General features: G+C 50.2%; 2 protein-coding genes across 6 annotated transcripts in view; both read right to left on the bottom strand.

The window, feature by feature from the left end:
• The window catches only part of ctc1 (CTS telomere maintenance complex component 1), a 56,818-nt gene extending 53,997 nt beyond the window's left edge, over window positions 1–2,821 (bottom strand). For all 5 annotated transcript variants that reach the window (XR_006010163.1, XM_041984675.1, XM_041984677.1 and 2 more), the window contains exon 1: window positions 2,630–2,821. Coding sequence is in view for 4 of the 5 variants with exons in the window: in XM_041984675.1 (XP_041840609.1) it covers window positions 2,630–2,809 (180 nt within the window). In the remaining variant the exon portion in view is untranslated. The remainder of the gene's footprint in view (window positions 1–2,629) is intronic.
• Window positions 2,822–6,894: 4,073 nt separating this feature from the next.
• On the bottom strand, window positions 6,895–8,207 carry LOC121640259 (extensin-2-like). The gene is made up of 2 exons (XM_041985960.1): window positions 7,689–8,207; window positions 6,895–7,587 (listed from the first exon to the last, which is right to left on the bottom strand). Exons 1-2 carry the CDS (start codon window positions 8,205–8,207, stop codon window positions 6,895–6,897), a joined length of 1,212 nt encoding a protein of 403 aa, XP_041841894.1.
• Window positions 8,208–17,500: the final 9,293 nt, after the last annotated feature.

Here is a 17,500-nt window from a genome sequence, read left to right as displayed (position 1 = left end):
AATACAGTGTCCCAGTAAAATGTGGACCTGGACAAACAGGTGTGTCCCTGTCATGTAGCTTAAAACAAGTTAATTAATGTGTATACCTGAGCTTATAAATACAGTGTCCCAGTAAAATGTGGACCTGGACAAACAGGTGTGTCCCTGTCATGTAGCTTAAAACAAGTTAATTAATGTGTATACCTGAGCTTATAAATACAGTGTCCCAGTAAAATGTGGACCTGGACAAACAGGTGTGTCCCTGTCATGTAGCTTAAAACAAGTTAATTAATGTGTATACCTGAGCTTATAAATACAGTGTCCCAGTAAAATGTGGACCTGGACAAACAGGTGTGTCCCTGTCATGTAGCTTAAAACAAGTTAATTAATGTGTATACCTGAGCTTATAAATACAGTGTCCCAGTAAAATGTGGACCTGGACAAACAGGTGTGTCCCTGTCATGTAGCTTAAAACAAGTTAATTAATGTGTATACCTGAGCTTATAATACAGTGTCCCAGTAAAATGTGGACCTGGACAAACAGGTGTGTCCCTGCCATGTAGCTTAAAACAAGTTAATTAATGTGTATACCTGAGCTTATAAATACAGTGTCCCAGTAAAATGTGGACCTGGAACAAACAGGTGTGTCCCTGTCATGTAGCTTAAAACAAGTTAATTAATGTGTATACCTGAGCTTATAAATACAGTGTCCCAGTAAAATGTGGACCTGGACAAACAGGTTGTGTCCCTGTCATGTAGCTTAAAACAAGTTTAATTAATGTGTATACCTGAGCTTATAAATACAGTGTCCCAGTAAAATGTGGACCTGGACAAACAGGTGTGTCCCTGTCATGTAGCTTAAAACAAGTTAATTAATGTGTATACCTGAGCTTATAAATACAGTGTCCCAGTAAAATGTGGACCTGGACAAAACAGGTGTGTCCCCTGTCATGTAGCTTAAAACAAGTTAATTAATGTGTATACCTGAGCTTATAAATACAGTGTCCCAGTAAAATGTGGACCTGGACAAACAGGTGTGTCCCTGTCATGTAGCTTAAAACAAGTTAATTAATGTGTATACCTGAGCTTATAAATACAGTGTCCCAGTAAAAGTGTGGACCTGGACAAACAGGTGTGTCCCTGTCATGTAGCTTAAAACAAGTTAATTAATGTGTATACCTGAGCTTATAAATACAGTGTCCCAGTAAAATGTGGACCTGGACAAACAGGTGTGTCCCTGTCATGTAGCTTAAAAACAAGTTAATTAATGGTGTATACCTGAGCTTATAAATACAGTGTCCCAGTAAAATGTGGACCTGGACAAACAGGTGTGTCCCTGTCATGTAGCTTAAAACAAGTTAATTAATGTGTATACCTGAGCTTATAAATACAGTGTCCCAGTAAAATGTGGACCTGGACAACAGGTGTGTCCCTGTCATGTAGCTTAAAACAAGTTAATTAATGTGTATACCTGAGCTTATAAATACAGTGTCCCAGTAAAATGTGGGACCTGGACAACAGGTGTGTCCCTGTCATGTAGCTTAAAACAAGTTAATTAATGTGTATACCTGAGCTTATAAATACAGTGTCCCAGTAAAATGTGGACCTGGACAAACAGGTGTGTCCCTGTCATGTAGCTTAAAACAAGTTAATTAATGTGTATACCTGAGCTTATAAATACAGTGTCCCAGTAAAATGTGGACCTGGACCAACAGGTGTGTCCCTGTCATGTAGCTTAAAACAAGTTAATTAATGTGTATACCTGAGTTTATAAATACAGTGTCCCAGTAAAATGTGGACCTGGACAAACCGGTGTGTCCCTGTCATGTAGCTTAAAACAAGTTAATTAATGTGTATACCTGAGCTTATAAATACAGTGTCCCAGTAAAATGTGGACCTGGACAAACAGGTGTGTCCCTGTCATGTAGCTTAAACAAGTTAATTAATGTGTATACCTGAGCTTATAAATACAGTGTCCCAGTAAAATGTGGACCTGGACAAACAGGTGTGTCCCTGTCATGTAGCTTAAAACAAGTTAATTAATGTGTATACCTTAGCTTATAATACAGTGTCCCAGTAAAATGTGGACCTGGACAAACAGGTGTGTCCCTGTCATGTAGCTTAAAACAAGTTAATTAATGTGTATACCTGAGCTGCATAGAGATCAATGTTGTGAGTCTAGTGCGAGGACGGCAGTTTTTCTAAAGAAATCAAATTTGGTCCATTGTAGCTCGTAGTTTATGCTATTATAACTGCACATAGGCATCGTTTTGGGTTTTAAGAAGGTCTCAGCTAAGATTTATTGATCCGGAAGTTTGAATCTGGAATAATCTTTCTAACTTTACCTTACTAGATCTCCTCATTAATCTACACCAAGCTATTTATTTACGTCCTGTAAACTACCTGAACGTCTTCCTGCTGCATCCACATGTTCACCGCTGTTCATGTAGGAGTGGCTATAAAGTTTAGTTTGTTTTTAATGAGGAGCTTCATGGAGATGCAGCCTTTATATACGACTTACAGTGACATCGTCCTTGTACTGAACCCGCCTTCAGGTCTGACCAGCAAGACCTGAAGCGGGTTCATGGTTATGTGGACTTCTCATCTCTACCGATAACACAAAAAACCTGCTGAGTACTGCGGTACTAACCGCCTCGCTGCTGGTCCGAACTGGTCCAGAAACTGCTGCAGGGGAGTCCAATCTCTGGTTCCAAGACAGCCCGACTCCGAAGACCTCCGGGACCGGGTTTCTGAAGAACGGAACGAACCGGAGACAAGTGGCGCTGAAACTCTTCAAACCGCTTCCTGGTTTTCTTCTTCTACGCTTCATATGGAGGGTTGGATGGGTGGAGCTCCCCCTGGTGGCCAGAGAGGGTGGTTGGCATGGAGAAAGCTGGGATAGATAGATAGATAGATAGATAGATAGATAGATAGATAGATAGATAGATAGATAGATAGATAGATAGATAGATAGACAGACAGACAGACAGACAGACAGACAGACAGATAGATAGATAGATAGATAGAGAGATATAGATAGATAGATAGATAGATAGATAGATAGATAGATAGTGATAGTAGAGTGATAGATAGTAGATAGATAGATAGATAGATAGATAGATAGATAGATATATAGATAGATAGATAGGATGTGGGTCTTGAACATCGGGTGGTGGGGTGGTCTGGGAGGGCCTGGTTCTCCTGGGCATAGTGGCAGGCCCTCTGTCTTTTTTTGGGGGGGGGGTCTGATGATCTGGATAAAAACAGCTTTCTCCTTTCATCATCAAGTGTGTGTGTTTGTGCAGCAGTGATAAAGTCCTACAGCAGCACCACCCACAGTAAACACTGCTGCTAAAAACACATCATTGGCTGCTTGTTTTACTAGTTTTTATTCACTTTTTTACAATTTTTTCTTGGTCAGGGCTCCTGGCCCCCTTCAGAACTTTTCTAGACCCGGCTCTGCATAGCTGAGTATAAACCTCTGTTTACCACCAGCAGCTGCGGTGTTAGAGAAGCTCCCTGGTCTGGTTTTGTCCAAGAAGCTGGTCAAAGTTTCTCCACATTCAGGCCCTACACAAGTCAGAACTGTGAGTCTCCATCAGAGGAGCAAGCAGCAGGGATCTAGAGAGAACGTTTAACTTCTGCTGGTTTATCCTCTCCAGATACCTGAACGCTGGCCTGTAGCATGGTTATGTATTTCTACCTCTGTTTCACCAGCGAAACCTCATCATTACTGAACAGGTTACAGGAAATAAAGACAACATTTTCATTTCCAGCTCCATGACATGGATCTGACTGACTGACACTGATAAACGTAAGCTTGCTAAGCTAGCGCATTATAAAACAAGACTTTGGGGTAAATATGTGAAGGTGTGAACATGAACCGCTGGTTTCCTCCTTCTCAGCTGATCCATAAACACAGAGCACAGAGAGAAAAGCCGATCAGCTGATCACCGTTAGCCACCATGATTCCACCAGGAGGAGGAGGAGCAGACACTATGAGACGACCACAGCAGCGACGTTTCTGCATAACTACGAGAAAATTTTCTGTTTTCTGTGAGCAAAGTGTTGAACCCTCCCACCAGTAAAACATCCTCATCCTCCACGGGTCGACTCCACACATCCATCCACACAGATCATTTTTAGTCCAGAGTGGGAACATATGAATCATTAACTTTTTCCAACAGAATAGCAACAACTACATTTGATAATGAGCACAAAGATGAGTAGTTAGATAAAACTACAATCCCTGCTGCTCTGTAGCCCCGCCTCTGCTCTTCAGTGATTGGGCTGTAATTTGACAGACAGAACCTGTTTCCAATCAGATCCACCTAGGCTATAACTGGCTCCACCCAGTTGTAAGTGTAGAATTCCACGCCCTGGTGGCTTTAACATGCGCTTCCTTCAACCAATCAGAAGCGAGCAATTGGGACAAATCACGCCCATTGAGGCAGGTTGCGGTCCCGCCCTATGAATGGGAAAACCAATGGGGCGTTCCTGGGGGCGGTGGCCTAGCTCCAGCTCGACCCAGTTTGAAAGTGAACCAACGGCTCTAGTCGCAGCGCTTCACCCCAAACAAACAACATAACCCGAGACCCAAAAACCCCAGAACCGGTTTCAGTTTGCTTCACCTTCCCGGCCCTACTGACGAGTGAGTACCTCCGTCAGAGCTCCGGGACCGGGTTAGATCTGTGTGTTTAACCGGGAGACGGGTGGCTTTAATTTACCCGGAGTTTCTGTTTTTCTCAGTCCGAGATAAAGGCTGGAAACAGGGATAAAATTGCCGCTGTAGCCGTCAGACCCGAAGCGAGGGCATGTAGCCGCCGCTATGAGCCCTGATGTGTCCGCGGTCAGGCAGCTGTTTACGGCGTGTTGTTGTAAACACGAGACGCCCATTTAGGAGCGTGAATGCCGGGAAATAGCCCTGTCCCGTCCATACAACGCTGACCTCTCCGGAGCATAGCCGGAGCCCTCCGTTGAAAATGCGTAGCTGCTGTAGACTGCGTTTCCGTTGCAGGGCCCGATGCTGGTTAAAAACTGACCCGGATAAAACCTGACCCGGGATAAAGGCTGGGCTGCGGGTAGTTACGTGACATTTTTATTGTTTTGAAGCGCGATGCGGAGGTTTAAACGGGGGAGGGGCCGCTCCGCAGAGGGCGGGAAGCAAATGGTGGCCATTGTTCTGTTAGCATGGCTAAGCTAACTGCAGCAGCCGCCACAGCTGCGGGGTTTCTCCTCCTGCCCTGCGCCGCCGAGGGCCGCTCACAGCCGGGGAGAGGCCCGGGTTCAGCCGGCCAGGAGGCACGGGGCTCTGGCCCACCACAGAGTCTGACAGACCGGGTTTCCCTCCGGGTCTCCAGGAGGAAAAATGGAGCCAGTCAGTGTCTTTGTTCACACTGAGTCACAGCCAGACGGTGGACGAGCCTCGGACAGATGTCCAGGGAAGAGGTCCCGTCCGGGACTAATGTCCAGGGAAGAAGTCTGGTCCAGGACAGATGTCCAGGGAAGAAGTCCCGTCCGGGACTGATGTCCAGGGAAGAAGTCTGGTCCAGGACAGATGTCCAGGGGAGAAAGTCTGGTCCAGGACAGATGTCCAGGGAAGAAGTCTGGTCCGGGACAGATGTCCAGGGAAGAAGTCCCGTCCGGGACTGATGTCCAGGGAGAAAGTCTGGTCCAGGAAAGAAGTCCCGTCCGACTAATGTCCAGGGAGAAAGTCTGGTCCGGGACAGATGTCCAGGGACGGTCTGGTCCAGGACAGATGTCCAGGGAGAAAGTCTGGTCCAGGACAGATGTCCAGGGAAGTCCCGTCCAGGACAGATGTCCAGGGAGAAAGTCTCGTCCAGGACAGATGTCCAGGGAAGAAGTCCCGTCCAGGACAGATGTCCAGGGAAGAAGTCTGGTCCAGGACAGATGTCCAGGGGAGAAAGTCTGGTCCAGGACAGATGTCCAGGGAAGAAGTCTGGTCCGGGACAGATGTCCAGGGTGAAAGTCTGGTCCCGGACTGATGTCCAGGGAAGAAGTCCCGTCCAGGACAGATGTCCAGGGAAGAGGTCTGGTCCAGGACTGATGTCCAGGGAAGAAGTCCTGTCCGGGACAGATGTCCAGGAGAGAGGTCTGGTCCAGGACTAATGTCCAGGGAAGAAGTCCCGTCCGGGACAGATGTCCAGGGAGAAAGTCCGGTCTGGGACAGATGTCCAGGGAGAAAGTCTCGTCCAGGACTGATGTCCAGGGAAGAAGTCCCGTCCAGGACAGATGTCCAGGGAGAAAGTCAGGTCCAGGACCGATGTCCAAGGAGACAGTCCGGTCCAGGACCGATGTCCAGGGAGAAAGTCTGGTCCAGGACCGATGTCCAGGGAGACATTCTGGTCCAGGACAGATGTCAAGAGAGAAAGTCTGGTCCAGGACTGATGTCCAGGGAGACAGTCTGGTCCAGGACAGATGTCCAGGGAAGAAGTCCCGTCCGGGACTGATGTCCAGAGACAAAGTCTGGTCCGGGACTGATGTCCAGGTAGAAAGTCTGGTCCGGGACTGATGTCCAGGGAGAAAGTCTGGTCCAGGACTGATGTCCAGGGAGACGGTCTGGTCCAGGATGGGTTTAATGAGAACATTTCACACATTCCAGGTTAAAGGGTCCAGACCAGGTCTCAGTCCTACACCAGTACTTCATGGTACCTCTTCATTGGTACTGTTACCCTTTGGTCTGATTTAATATGTTTATTATAATATAACTGATGAACATGAAACTATAATAAATGTTTATTAAATTAAAACATACCAATGACATGGTTAAAGAAAATAAACCTTTTAAACCATAATGTAAATATTATACATAATAAACGTAATGCTGAGGTTCCTAAAGCAGTAAAATATTCATCATTAATACCATCATCATCATCACATCCAACTTTATTAATACTACAGAAGGTCATGGAGAGCCTCACATGATGGGGTCTGGTGGTAAGGTGGAGGACTGGTGGTAAGGTGGACGACTGGTGGTAAGGTGGACGACTGGTGGTAAGGTGGTGGTAAGGTGGAGTACTGGTGGTAAGGTGGTGGACTAGTGGTAGGGTTGAGGACTGGTGGTAAGGTGGACGACTGGTGGAGGACTGGTGGTAAGGTGGAGTACTGGTGGTAAGGTGGTGGACTAGTGGTAAGGTGGACGACTGGTGGAGGACTGGTGGTAAGGTGGAGGATTGGTGATAAGGTGGAGGACTGGTGGTAAGGTGGAGGACTGGTGGAGGACTGGTGGTAAGGTGGTGGTAAGGTGGAGTACTGGTGGTAAGGTGGTGGACTATGGTAGGGTGGAGGACTGGTGGTAAGGTGGACGACTGGTGGAGTACTGGTGGTAAGGTGGTGGTAAGGTGGAGTACTGGTGGTAAGGTGGTGGACTAGTGGTAGGGTTGAGGACTGGTGGTAAGGTGGTGGACTAGTGGTAGGGTTGAGGACTGGTGGTAAGGTGGACGACTGGTGGAGGACTGGTGGTAAGGTGGAGTACTGGTGGTAAGGTGGTGGACTAGTGGTAGGGTTGAGGACTGGTGGTAAGGTGGAGGATTGGTGATAAGGTGGAGGACTGGTGGTAAGGTGGAGGACTGGTAGTAAGGTGGAGGACTGGTGGTAAGGTGGAGGACTGGTGGTAAGGTGGTGATAAGGTGGAGGACTGGTGGTAAGGTGGTTCTAGTGGTAGGGTTGAGGACTGGTGTAAGGTGGACGACTGGTGGAGGACTGTGGTAAGGTGGAGGATTGGTGATAAGGTGGAGGACTGGCGGTAAGGTGGAGGACTGGTAGTAAGGTGGAGGACTGGTGATAAGGTGGAGGACTGGTGGTAAGGTGGAGGACTGGTAGTAAGGTGGAGGACTGGTGATAAGGTGGAGGACTGGTGGTAAGGTGGAGGACTGGTGGTAAGGTGGAGGACTGGTGGTAAGGTGGAGGACTGGTAGTAAGGTGGAGGTCTGGTGGTAAGGTGGTGATAAGGTGGAGGACTGGTAGTAAGGTGGAGGACTGGTGGTAAGGTGGTGATAAGGTGGAGGATTGGTGGTAAGGTGGTGGACTGATGGTAAGGTGGAGGACTGATGGTAAGGTGGAGGACTGGTGGTAAGGTGGAGGACTGGCGGTAAGGTGGTGGTTTGGTGGTAAGGTGGAGGACTGGTGGTAAGGTGGAGGACTGGTGGTAAGGTGGAGGATTGGTGGTAAGGTGGAGGACTGGTGGTAAGGACCAGCTGTGACGCCATCTTGGAAAGAAGAGCTCTGATTGGCCGCCATGGTCATGTGACCACGGCGGGTTTTCCTTCATTACCTGCAGCTGAGACTGTTTACATGAATAAAAGTTTTAAACCTGACATGTCCACGGTGGACGTCCTCAGACCGATGTCTCCGTTCATGATCATGTCCATGTTTCCATCCGTCAGCTGCAGGGCGCTGTATCCGTCCCAACGGTTTCATGTTCCCATCAGGTTACCGTGGTGATCAGCCGGTCCACTGATCAGTAACCATCCTGGTCCTCTGCTGGACCCGATCAGAATGACCGACGTCATCAATGTTCCAATCAAACGATCATTTCTGCTGCTCAGACCGACCCGCTTGTTAATTACTGCTCTAACCTCATTGGCTGGTCTCCGTTGGACAGACGTGTCCCAGCGTCTCCGTCCTGACTGGAACTATAAATATGAATAAAACACGACTCTTCCTCCTCCTCTTCCTCGCTCCAGGCCGCCAGTATGATGCGTAAAGACGTCAACAAGCCGAAGGGGAAGACGTCGGCGTACGCCTTCTTCGTCCAGACGTGTCGGGAGGAGCATCGCAAGAAGAACCCCGAGCAGTCCGTCAACTTCGCCGAGTTCTCCAAGAAGTGCTCCGAGAGATGGAAGGTGAGACGGGGGGACGGGGAGGATGGGGAGGACAGAGGGACGGGGAGACAGGGTGGGACGGGGAGGACTGAGGGACAGGGGGATGGGGAGACAGGGTGGGACGGGGGGATGGGGAGACAGGGTGGGACGGGGAGGCAGGGGAGGACAGAGGGACAGGGGGACGGGGGGATGGGAGGATGGGGAGGACAGGGGGGGACGGGGAGGACTGAGGGACGGGGGGATGGGGAGACAGGGTGGGACGGGGGGATGGGAGACAAAGGGGCGGTGAGAAAGGGATGGGGAGACAGAGGGGATGGGAGGACAGAGGGACAGGGGGATGGGGAGACAGAGGAGGATGGGGAGGACAGGGTGGGACGGGGAGGACAGAGAGATGGGAGGATGGGGAGGACAGGGTGGGACGGGGGCAGGGGGATGGGAGAAAAGGGGCGGTGAGAAAGGGAGGATGGGGAGACAGAGGGGATGGGGAGGCAGGGTGGGACAGGGAGGACAGGGGGATGGGGAGACAGGGTGGGACGGGGAGGATGGGAGGAAGGAGAGGACAGGGGGGATGGGAGGATGGGGGAGGATGGGGAGGACAGGGTGGGACAGAGGGATGGGGAGACAGGGAGGACTGAGGGACGGGGAAATGGGGAGGACAGAGGGACAGCAGCATCTAAAGGGGAGGAGTTTTCTCCAGCGTTCTATCAGGAGAAGCCCCGCCTCCCCTGTGGCAGGACGACCCAGGTCTGTCCTAGACCTGGAGGACTTGTAGAAACTAAGAGGACCAGCAGCCTGTCAGCTGGTACAGAAGACTTCCAGGAAGTGGACGAAGTCCATGCAGGGTCCCCACGCTGCTGGAGACTTCATCCATCTCTGAGGTTCTCGTCTTCCACCTGCTGGTTACTGACGGGAAGGTGGACCAGGGTCACTGTTGGTCTTCGTCCCAGAGTCTCTGAGGGTCTTTGAGTTTTGGTGGATGAGCTGTCCTCATTGGTCCTCCATGTGTGTATAAATTGGTCAGATCTAGACCAGGGGGCCACATGTGGTCTCTGGTGGACCAGTCCAGTAGAATTAGAGCTGAATAAGCTTTACTAATAAAACCTCATTTTAATGTTTTCATTGTGTCATCAGGACATGAACCGGTCCACGTAGGTTCCCCTGTAGAGTCTGGACCTCCTTCATCTGGTCCCCCTGTAGAGTCTGGACCTCCTTCATCTGGTCCCCCTGTAGAGTCTGGACCTCCTTCATCTGGTCACCCTGTAGAGTCTGGACCTCCTTCATCTGGTCCCCCTGTAGAGTCTGGACCTCCTTCATCTGGTCCCCCTGTAGAGTCTGGACCTCCTTCATCTGGTCCCCCTGTAGAGTCTGGACCTCCTTCATCTGGTCCACCTGTAGAGTCTGGACCTCCTTCGTCTGGTCCCCCTATAGAGTCTGGATCTCCTTCATCTGGTCACCCTGTAGAGTCTGGACCTCCTTCATCTGGTCCACCTGTAGAGTCTGGACCTCCTTCGTCTGGTCCCCCTATAGAGTCTGGACCTCTTCATACTGGTCACCCTGTAGAGGTCTGGACCTCCTTCATCTGGTCACCCTGTAGAGTCTGGACCTCCTTCATCTGGTCACCCTGTAGAGTCTGGACCTCTCCGTCATCGGTCCCCCTGTAGAGTCTGGACTTTAACGTTGTCCTAGTCCTGGTGGTGTCTCTAGGAATTCTCTGTATCTGCATGATCTTGAGCAGAAAGACCAGGACCGACCTTCTGAGGTCCAGATTCATTCAGGAGTCTCTTACTGACCTCAGCAGGGGGTCACATGACCAGCAGAGGCTGTGCTGATTGGCTGCTGGTGAGTCTAACCATCTCTGCTCTGATTGCAGGCGCTGTCTCCAGCGATAAGAAGTGCTTCGAGGACATGGCCAAGGCTGACAAAGTCCGCTACAACCGAGAGATGAGAGACTACGTACCCCCCAAAGGCTTCGGAAAGAGGGGCCGCAAGAGGAAAGACCCCAACGCCCCCAAGAACCCCCGTAAGTCTGAAAAGAGTAGCTGGTCCTCAGTCAGGGTGAATACATGGACCTACTAACGGTCTCTCTGTGTGCAGGTCTATCTGTCCTCTGGTTCTCTAAGTGGACCTGCTAACGGTCTTTGTTTCTGCAGGTCTATCTGTCCTCTGGTTCTCTACGTGGACCTGGTAACAGTCTTTGTTTCTGCAGGTCTATCTGTCCTCTGGTTCTCTACATGGACCTACTAACGGTCTCTCTCTGTGTGCAGGTGTATCTGTCCTCTGGTTCTCTACGTGGACCTGCTAACGGTCTCTGTGTCTGCAGGTCTATCCATCCTCTGGTTCTCTACGTGGACCTGCTAACGGTCTCTCTGTCTGCAGGTCTATCCGTCCTCTGGTTCTCTACGTGGACCTGCTAACGGTCTCTCTGTCTGCAGGTCTATCTGTCCTCTGGTTCTCTACGTGGACCTGCTAACGGTCTCTGTGTCTGCAGGTCTATCCGTCCTCTGGTTCTCTACGTGGACCTGCTAACGGTCTCTGTGTCTGCAGGTCTATCCGTCCTCTGGTTCTCTACGTGGACCTGCTAACGGTCTCTGTTTCTGCAGGTCTTTCCGTCCTCTGGTTTTCTACGTGGACCTACTAACGGTCTTCGTTTCTGCAGGTCTATCTGTCCTCTGGTTCTCTACGTGGACCTGCTAACGGTCTCTGTGTCTGCAGGTCTATCTGTCCTCTGGTTCTCTACGTGGACCTGCTAACGGTCTCTGTTTCTGCAGGTCTGCCTTCTTCGTGTTCTGCAGCGAGTACCGGCCCAGTGTGAAGCAGCAGTATCCTGGTCTGTCTATAGGAGACTGTGCCAAGAAGCTGGGGGAAATGTGGAGCAAGCTGTCCCAGTCCGACAAGCAGCCCTACGAGGAGAAGGCCCAGAAGCTGAGGGAGAAATATGACCGGGTAAGACATGCTCAGCAGTACCAGCTGGTGGGGGTCTGGGTCAGGACCACGTTATAAGTACAGGAACCAGACCGATAGGAACCGGTCTGTAACTGCAGGAACGAGACCGAAGGGAACCGGTCTGTAAGTGCAGGAACGAGACCGAAGGGAACCGGTCTGTAACTGCAGGAACGGGACCGAAAGGAACCGGTCACCGAAAGGAACCGGTCTGTAGGAACGAGACCGGCAAGAACCAGTCTGTAACTGCAGGAACAAGACCGAAAGGAACCGGTCTGTAACTGCAGGAACGAGACCGAAAGGAACCGCTCACCGAAAGGAACCGGTCTGTAACTGCAGGAACGAGACCGATAGGAACCGGTCTGTAACTGCAGGAACGAGACCGATAGGAACCGGTCTGTAACTGCAGGAACGGGACCGAAAGGAACCGGTCTGCAACTGCAGGAACGGGACCGAAAGGAACCGGTCTGTAACTGCAGGAACGGGACCGAAAGGAACCGGTCTGTAACTGCAGGAACGAGACCGATAGGAAAACCAGGTGTGTTGGAGCAGGGAAAATCTGGAAAACCTGCCGGATTGTTGCCCTCGAGGACCAACGTTGGCTACCCCTGCTCTGGGACGAAGACCAGCAGTGACCCTGGTCCCCCTTCCCGTCAGTAACCAGCAGGTGGAAGACGAGACCTCAGAGCGACGGATGAAGTCTCCAGCAGCGTGGGAACCCTGCATGGACTCCCGTCCACTTCCTGGAAGACTTCTGTACCAGCTGACTTGCTGTCCAATACCAAAGGATGATGACTTGCTGTCCGATACCAGGGGACGATGACTTGCTGTCCGATACCAGGGGACGATGTCTTGCTGTCCGATACCAGGGGACGATGACTTGCTGTCCGATACCAGGGGACGATGACTTGCTGTCCGATACCAGGGGACGATGTCTTGCTGTCCGATACCAGGGGATGATGACTTGCTGTCCGATACCAGGGGACGATGACTGATAAACAGATGAATGAATAGATGAACGGACAGGTGTATGGACGAACAGGTGGATGGATCGACAGGTGTATGGATGAACAGATGAGTGGAGGATGGACGGACGGATGGATGGATGGACAGGTGGACAGGTGTATGGATGAACAGATGAGTGGATGATGGACGGACGAATGGATGGATGAATGAATGGACAGGTGTATGGATGAACAGATGGTGGATGGATGGACGGACGAATGGATGGATGAATGAATGGACAGGTGGACAGGTGTATGGATGAACAGATGAGTGGATGGACGGACGGACGAACGAATGGATGGATGAATGAATGGACAGGTGGACAGGTGTATGGATGAACAGATGAGTGGATGGATGGACGGACGGAGGGATGGATGGATGAATGATGGACAGGTGGACAGGTGTATGGAGTGTTTCTCAGTAAAAAGGTGGACGTAAACAGCCTCTCGTGAACCACTTCCTGTCTGTGTTCAGGACATGGTGGCGTACCGCGGTGGTGGAACGTACGCAAGGAACCCCGGCTCTTCAGCTCAAGGAGGAGAGGAAGAGGAATGACGGGGCGAGGATGAAGACGAGGACGAGGAGGATGACGAGTAGAGGAAGAGCTGCAGCTGAGAGACTGAGAGTGTGTTAGAGAGGTGTGTGTGTGTTTTCATAGGTTTGACAGGTGGTGGGGGGGCTTCACTGCAGGTGTAGAGGGTCAGAAAAGACGTGTCATCCCACTACTAGGACACAAGGTTCCACCTGAGCAAAGGCTCCGCCCAGTTTTAGGTACAGAAGAAGAAGCCAAACAGGTCAGGATCGGGGTCAGCAGCTGCTGTTGCCATGGAAACGGGCAGGAAGCTCTGACATCAGCCAGGTCTGACAGCATGTCAGGTCACATGACCGAGCAACCATCAGACCACGTCAGCTATCATGTCACTTTATAGACATACACTATATATACGTAGACACTTCGTACGATGATAACGCCGCCATGTTGGTCCCGCTTCGTACGATAACGACGCCGCCATGTTGGTCCCGCTTCGCACGATAACGCCGCCGCCATGTTGGTCCCGCTTCGTACGATAACGATGCCGCCATGTTGGTCCCGCTTCGTACGATAACAGCACCGCCATGTTGGTCCCACTTCGTACGATAACGACGCCGCCATGTTGGTCCCGCTTCGTACGATAACGGCGCCGCCATGTTGGTCCCGCTTCGTACGATAACGGCGCCGCCATGTTGGTCCCGCTTCGTACGTAACGGCGCCGCCATGTTGGTCCCGCTTCGTACGATAACCGCCGCCATGTTGGTCCCGCTTCGTACGATAACGACGCCGCCATGTTGGTCCCGCTTCGTACGGTAACGACGCCGCCATGTTGGTCCCGCTTCGTACGATAACGGCGCCGCCATGTTGGTCCCGCTTCGTACGATAACAGCGCCGCCATGTTGGTCCCGCTTCGTACGATAACGACGCCGCCATGTTGGTCCCGCTTCGTACGATAACGGCGCCGCCATGTTGGTCCCGCTTCGTACGGTAACGACGCCGCCATGTTGGTCCCGCTTCGTACGATAACGGCGCCGCCATGTTGGTCCCGCTTCGTACGATAACGGCGCCGCCATGTTGGTCCCGCTTCGTACGATAACGGCGCCGCCATGTTGGTCCCGCTTCGTACGATAACGGCGCCGCCATGTTGGTCTCGCTTCGTACGGTAACGGCGCCGCCATGTTGGTCCCGCTTCGTACGCTAACGGCGCCGCCATGTTGGTCCCGCTTCGTACGATAACGGCGCCGCCATGTTGGTCCCGCTTCGTACGGTAACGACGCCGCCATGTTGGTCCCGCTTCGTACGATAATGGTCACCTGATGGCTCCAAATCACATGACCGGCCCACCGTCAGGTCACATGACCACCAGGGTGTTTGTGATATTTATTAGTTTTTGATTCCAGAGTCAAGTTGTTCTGAAACACACACACAACCTAGAAGTGTGTGTGACTGCATTATGTGTGTGTGTGTGTGTTGCCTTTCTGTAACCTGTGTGTGTGTGTGTGTGTGTGTGTGTGTGTTGGAGGTCATCAGATGTTAAACTGACACCTGAGGATAGTAGAGTAACTCCCCCTCACTGTTACCATGGTTACCCCTGCACCCTCCCCTCCATCAGCCCTGTGTGTTGCCATGGAGACCCCTCCCTGCTCCATCTCCATGTTTTTTATTTTCTTACTGGAGTTTATCGGATCGTTTCTGTTGTTCACTGTCAGAGTAGAAACTTCAACTTTTATAATAAAAGAAGAATGAAGGAAAGTCTCCGTCTTTAACTTCTTCACCCCTCCTTACACCACCTTCACCTACATGATGGTGCTGCTGGGTCTCAGTGCTGCATCTGACACGTCGACCACAACATCCCTCTAGACCGGCTGGAAAACTGGGTCGGACTTTCTAACTCAGTGGTGTTAGAAACTCCGGTCTTTGAGGGAATCCTGCAGGTTTTCATTGTTTCCCTGATCCAACACACCTGAATAAGACGGATCTAACATGTTAACCCATTAATTCAGTCAGGTGTGTTGGATCAGGGAAACAATGAAAACCTGCAGGATACCGGCCCTGGAGGACCGGAGTTTGACACCCTGCTCTAACTGGTCTGAGTCCTGTTTAAAAGACAGGGACTACTTTGTGTCTGTGGGTAACTCGGCTGTCGCGATAAGCAGCAAGTTGATTAATTGCAGGATAAGAAAGTTTGCCGGCTGTGATGATTTTCTTTATTTCCCCCCATGTTACTTTATCAGACTATAACAGGTTATATTACGAAGTATTTCCATGGAACGCTCTGGTTTATCGTGAAGGAATCTCTGTAGGGTCATGCTGGACAGCAGAATGTTGCAGCACCACACCGAGGTGAAGTGTTAGCCGGTACGACGCTTTTATTTACAGGGCTGCAGACACATCGACCATGAAACTCACACATGGAAGTAGCTTCTCACGATAAACCTCCGATTCTCATGCTGACATGGAAATGAGTCTGATAGAGAAATAAAACCTGCAAACTCCTCGTTTATTGTTTCACTGGTCCCCACAAGAACGAAGAACACACACATGTAGACAGAACACACACATGTAGACAGAACACCACATGTAGACAGAACACACACATGTAGGCAGAACACACACATGTAGACAGAACACACACATGTAGACAGAACACACACATGTAGACAGAACACACACATGTAGACAGAACACACATGTAGACAGAACACACACATGTAGACAGAACACACACATGTAGACAGAACACACACATGTAGACAGAACACACACATGTAGACAGAACACACACACATGTAGGACAGAACACACACATGTAGACAGAACACACACATGTAGACAGAACACACACATGTAGACAGACACACACATGTAGACAGAACACACACATGTAGACAGAACACACACATGTAGACAGAACACACACATGTAGACAGAACACACACATGTAGACAGAGACACACATGTAGACAGAACACACACATGTAGACAGAACACACATGTAGACAGAACACAACACAGGTAGACAGAGCACACACATGTAGACAGACACACACATGTAGACAGAACACACACATGTAGACAGAACACACACATGTAGACAGACACACACATGTAGACAGAACACACATGTAGACAGAACACACACATAGTAGACAGAACACACATGTAGACAGAACACACACACGTAGACAGAGCACACACACGTAGACAGAGCACACACATGTAGACAGAACACACACATGTAGACAGAACACACACTGTAGACAGAACACACATGTAGACAGAACACACACATGTAGACAGAACACACATGTAGACAGAACACACACATGTAGACAGAACACACATGTAGACAGAACACACACATGTAGGCAGAACACACACGTAGACAGGACCACACATGTAGACAGAACACACACATGTAGGCAGAACACACACATGTAGACAGAACACACACATGTAGACAGAACACACACATGTAGACAGGACACACACATGTAGACAGAACACACACATGTAGACAGAGCACACATGTGTAGACAGAACACACACATCTAGACAGAACACACACACGTAGACAGAACACACACACGTAGGCAGAACACACACATGTAGGCAGAACACACACGTAGGCAGAACACACGTAGACAGAACACACACACGTAGACAGAACACACAGTAGGCAGAACACACACACGTAGGCAGAACACACACATGTAGACAGAACACACATGTAGACAGGACACACACATGTAGACAGAACACACATGTAGACAGAACACACATGTAGACAGAACACACACACGTAGGCAGAACACACACACGTAGGCAGAACACACACATGTAGACAGAACACACACATGTAGACAGAACACACACATGTAGGCAGAACACACATGTAGACAGAACACACACATGTAGACAGAACACACACACATGTAGGCAGAACACACATGTAGGCAGAACACACACATGTAGACAGAACACACACATGTAGGCAGAACACACACACATGTAGGCAGAACACACATGTAGACAGAACACACACATGTAACAGAACACACACACGTAGACAGAACACACACGTAGGCAGAACACACACATGTAGACAGAACACACACATGTAGACAGAACACACACATGTAGGCAGAACACACACATGTAGGCAGAACACACACATGTAGACAGAACACACACATGATAT

Source organism: Melanotaenia boesemani, chromosome 5 (assembly GCF_017639745.1).
Source record: "Melanotaenia boesemani isolate fMelBoe1 chromosome 5, fMelBoe1.pri, whole genome shotgun sequence".
Lineage (NCBI taxonomy): Eukaryota > Metazoa > Chordata > Actinopteri > Atheriniformes > Melanotaeniidae > Melanotaenia > Melanotaenia boesemani.
The sequence above is the reverse complement of the archived record's forward strand: the minus strand, read 5'-3'. Positions and strand labels throughout refer to the sequence as shown.

Bases quoted from the DNA above. Each gene is read 5' to 3' on its own strand.
- LOC121640259 (XM_041985960.1), bottom strand. From the start codon at position 8,207: ATGGCGTCACAGCTGGTCCTTACCACCAGTCCTCCACCTTACCACCAA. The intron at 7,588-7,688 runs GTCCACCTTACA...CCTTACCACCAG, and splicing joins ACCACAGTCCTCCACCAGTC to TCCTCCACCTTACTACCAGT.